At 41.2% G+C, this 5000-nt stretch overlaps 1 protein-coding gene across 2 annotated transcripts in view; it reads right to left on the bottom strand.

The window, feature by feature from the left end:
* Nucleotides 1-5000, bottom strand: part of LOC143034378 (somatostatin receptor type 2-like) — a 255493-nt gene that overhangs the window by 28024 nt on the left and 222469 nt on the right. For both annotated transcript variants that reach the window (XM_076200340.1, XM_076200341.1), the window contains one exon: nt 646-2313. In XM_076200340.1, coding sequence (XP_076056455.1) covers nt 754-2076 — 1323 coding nt within the window. In that variant the 5' untranslated portion in view covers nt 2077-2313 and the 3' untranslated portion in view covers nt 646-753. The remainder of the gene's footprint in view (nt 1-645; nt 2314-5000) is intronic.

Here is a 5000-nt window from a genome sequence, read left to right as displayed (position 1 = left end):
ATAATAATAATAATAATAATAATAATAAATAATAATAATAATAATAATAATAATAATAATACAAAAATAATAATAATAATAATAATAATAATAATAATAATAATAATGATAATGATAACAATAATAATTATAATAATTAATAATAATAATGATAGTAATAATAATAATAATAATAATAATTAATAATAATAATAATTAACGATAATAATAATAATAATAATAATAATAATAATAATAATAATAATAATAATAATAATAATAATGATAATAATAATAATAATAATAATAATAATAATAATGATAATAATAATGATAATAATAATAATAATAATAATAATAATAATAATAATAATAATAATAATAACAATAATAATAATAATAATAATAATAATAATAATGATAATAATAAAAATAATAATAATAATAATAATATAATAATAATAATAATAATAATAATAATAATAATAATAATAATAATAATAATAATAATATAATAATGATAATAATAATAATAATAATAATAATAATAATAATAATAATAATAATAATAATAATAATAATAATAATAATAATAATAATAATAATAATAATAATAATAATAGTAATAATGATAATAAAAGAAGAAGAAGAAAAAAAGCGACTTACCTTATGATATGTTCTGGTCACGCAGAAGGTTTTCACCACCACAGCCATCATCACCAACTCCACCAATGACTCCACCCCCAGTCACCTTCTTCCCCACCGCTGCTCGCTTTACAACTGGGAGACAAGCATTGGTGGAGGCTTCCCGTTTTGTTCTTCCTCCTCCTTGATGATCTGACTCGGAGCAGCCCTCGAAGTCATAGTAATAGTCGTCGTGGGTTCGACGGTGATGGTCCCCGCCTGTGTGCACTCCGCCGACTCCTCCTTCTGTGTCTGCCTCATGCGGGAGGATCCGCTCCTGGTGCGTCGCGGGAAGACGGAGTTCTCCACGTGGAGAGCGTTGTTGATGTCCTTGTTGGTAGCGCAGGTGCACGCCTTCATGAAGCTCTTCTTGAAGTTGTCGCTCAGGAAGGCGTACAGGATCGGGTTGATGGCCGAGTTGATGTAGGACAAGCAGGACGAGATGAGGAATAGGATGATCATAAATGAGCTCTGGACAATCCTGTGCGGGCTGTAGACAAGGGCGAGCTGCAGAACCCAGTAAGGAAGCCAGCAGAGCACGTAGACTGTGATCACCGTGAGTACCATCTTGGTCACCTTACGGTGAGACTTCTTCCGTTCTTTGGATTTCTTGGCCGGGCCGACGCTCTTCAACTTGTACAACACAAGACTGTAAAACACGAAGATGAGGAGAAGAGGGATGCCAAAGGCGAGGATGAAGGAGTAGAGAGTGAAGACAGTGATGCCTGTGACGGACTGCGAGTCCGGCCAGACGATGTTACAGTTGATCTCGTCGTTAACCGTGAGTGTGTTCGAGTACATGAAGATTGGCACGATCATAAGCGCCGAGACGGTCCACGCAGTCAGGGAAACCAGTTTGGAGATCATCGGGGTCCTGATCTTGGGCGAGTTGATCGGATGACAGACTGCAATGTACCGATCAGCGCTCATGATCGTTAGGAAGAGCGAGCTGGTGAATTGGTTGATCGAGGTGCTGATCATGTATAGCTTGCACATGATCGACCCGAAGGGCCAATATCCGAGTGTGGAGGTGATCATGAGAAAGGGAATCCCAACAACAAAGAGCTCGTCGGCGATAGCAAGGTTAAGGATGTACAGGTTTGTCACCGTCTGCATCTTGGAGAACCTGGTCACCACGTAGATGACCAGCGTGTTTCCGCACAGACCCACGACGCAGGCCACCGTGTAGCAAAGCTGGGTGATGACCTGGACAGCGACGTCCAGTGACGGTTTGGTCTCGCCCTGGAAGACCCCAGAAACGACGCTGCAGTTGGAGTTGTTGAGGCCATAGCTGGTGTTCAGTAACGAGCAGTTGGGCTGATACAGGTCCATGATCAACTTGTCCTCGTCCAGTAAGAACTCATACTGTTCCGAGAAACCGAGTTCGTGGGAGGAGTTCGAAGGGAATTCCATTTTGAGGTGGTCAGTTTACTTGAGGGATCGGAAAACTGGAGAGTCTGGATAGGAAATTAGTGTCGAAGGTGAAGGAGGGGAAGTGGAGGGATGGGCGAGTTATTGGGTTGATGGACGTGTGGGTGCAGGAATGAAAGGGGGGAAATACAAAACGTCAAGGTAAGGAATTTTGAGTGATCTTTGGAGGGGCTGAAGTCGTTGCGATGAGGAGTGGCAATTCTATCCTTTATTCGTTATCTAAAAAGAAAAAAAATACACGTAAATAAGAATATAACTCACCAAAGGTCTTTGAAAAAAAAAAACGTAACAGAGAAGCTTCTGACACACCCTGGACCTTCTAGCGGTATCTTGTAAATTCATATAAACATAAGTGTACGATGTACACACACATACATATATATATATATATATATATATATATATATATATATATATATATATATATATATATATATATATATACATTTTTTGCAACCACAATGCACTTTAATTCTAAGCATTCAAAGGCCAGCAAGCTGAAATTGAAATGTGGTACTGTCCAGGACTCGAACTCGGCATCCTCATGACAAGTGCGGCTGTGATTTACCAACTATGCTATGAAGAGAGATATAAGTTCAGCGCATTTTTTCTTATATATTTGTATGCTCGAGTTACATACACATACTGTATATGAAATTTTGCGTTCAACCCATCTCCACTTGATAGCCTAGTTGGTAAGTCACTGCCGCACTTGTCATGAGGATGCCGGGTTCGAGTCCTGGACAGTACCACATTTCAATTTCAGCATGCTGGTCTTTGATGGCTTAGAATTAAAGTGCATTGTGGTTGTTAAAATGTATCTCTAATCACTGGGACCCATTCAGTGTTGTGCATATATATATATATATATATATATATATATATATATATATATATATATATATATATATATATATATGTACGAGCACACACACATGCATACACCGGAATACACGTGTATAGACGTTCCAGGCAGGGACGTGCATTGCGAAATGTTCCTTTGCAAGGACCAACAGAAGGCCAACAGCGAGCAGTTGAGAGTCGAGTCGACATATCGATTAGACGTCGCCACAAGCGGCGATGTGTCACATACTGAGTGCTAGAAATTAATTCGAAACAGGATCATAGGTGAGAGCCCATACATAGACCTAAATGGCTTAGTGAAATATCGAGAAAATCGAATGGAAGTATAACTGTGAAATTTTAACTTTAATGTGAGCACTTAACTTAATGGCGATTAAAGGGTCGGAGTTGGTAATTGTTCCTTAATTACCTTTCTTACCCAGACATATACACCTTCTTACGCCCTCATACACACATTCACATACATACACACACACTCGCGCCCACACACACACACACACACACACACACACACACACACACACACACACACACACACACACACACACACACACACACACACACACACACACACACACACACACACACACACACACACACACACACACACACACACACACACACACACACACACACACACACTCGGTGGCGCGGCTGGTAGAGTCCTAGACTGTCACTACGGCGGTCCTGGTTCGAATCCTGCCCAGGGCTGAAAATAATTCCAGTATCGCTGCGCTTCGAGTCGTTACTCCAACTCTCGTGGGCGAGGAGTTGGGGGGAGGTGCGTGTAAGGTCACAGCATTACCCATAGATCGGTCATACGAGCTCTGAGCTCTCTTCCGGAAGGGAAATAGCTGTCGATCACGAGTCCAACACGTGATCCGAAGACCAAGGTGAATTACACATACACACACACACACACACACACACACACACACACACACACACACACACACACACACCAATTCGCACACATTAACATGCACCGACAGAATAAGGCGAGCGTCTCATACAATTCCTTCGGCAGACCTCCCGTGTATTGTATGATGGCTTGCATGCCGTTTCTCGTATTGTAGGAGTTGCATCAACGCTGTATTCATGATGGAGCCGTATATCACAGCCGTCTCGCTCCTCAGCCGTGTTCCTAGGATCGAGAAGCGCCGTGTTTTATGAGGCGCTGTTTCTGGGAGTGAAATAACTTTCCAACCTGGAGAAACAGTTGTATAAGGAAAAATGTAAAGACCGTTTACTCTCTCTATGTGACAGATTCTGATTTGTTTTCGACATTGAGAAGAGTTCCCCCGGCATGCATCATTTCCCCACCTGAATAAAATCGTGTGACGATACCCAGTAAGAAGTCCTTCTTCATATTCTCTTTACGTCGATGTTCGAGCAGGTACACGTTCCGCGCGGTGGCTTAGCGTGTTAGCCTTCGTTGGACCTTGGGGATTTCTAGTCTCGTCTCGTCGTCAGACGGCGGTGACCTTGTTAACTGCGTTTCGGTTGTGAATATGGTTAAGTGACCTCGTTAGCACAAAGTCCTGCCCCAGGATGAATACAGGCATCACTTGACGTTGTTGGTTGGCCAGGAAACGAGATCTGAGAAGCGAGTCACATACACAATCGCACACACACATATACACACATACACACACACACACACACACACACACACACACACACACACACACACACACACACACACACACACACACACACACACACACACACACACACACACACACACACACACACACACACACACACACACACACACACACACACACACACACACACACACACACACATACAAGCAATAGATGAATTTAAGGCTAGGTATGATAAATGGAATAGGAGACGGGACCCTACGATCATTGCTTCTTTCCTATATACTACAACTAGGTAAATACAATTAGGTAAACATACGCACACACACACATACACACACACACACACGCACACACGCACACACACACACACACACACACACACACACACACACACACATGCACACACACACATATATATGATAGGAACCCGGA

This window comes from Oratosquilla oratoria, chromosome 17, assembly GCF_046742065.1.
Source record: "Oratosquilla oratoria isolate Oo_2021 chromosome 17, ASM4674206v1, whole genome shotgun sequence".
NCBI classification, from domain to species: Eukaryota; Metazoa; Arthropoda; class Malacostraca; order Stomatopoda; family Squillidae; genus Oratosquilla; species Oratosquilla oratoria.
This window is presented reverse-complemented; position numbering and strand designations above follow the sequence as displayed.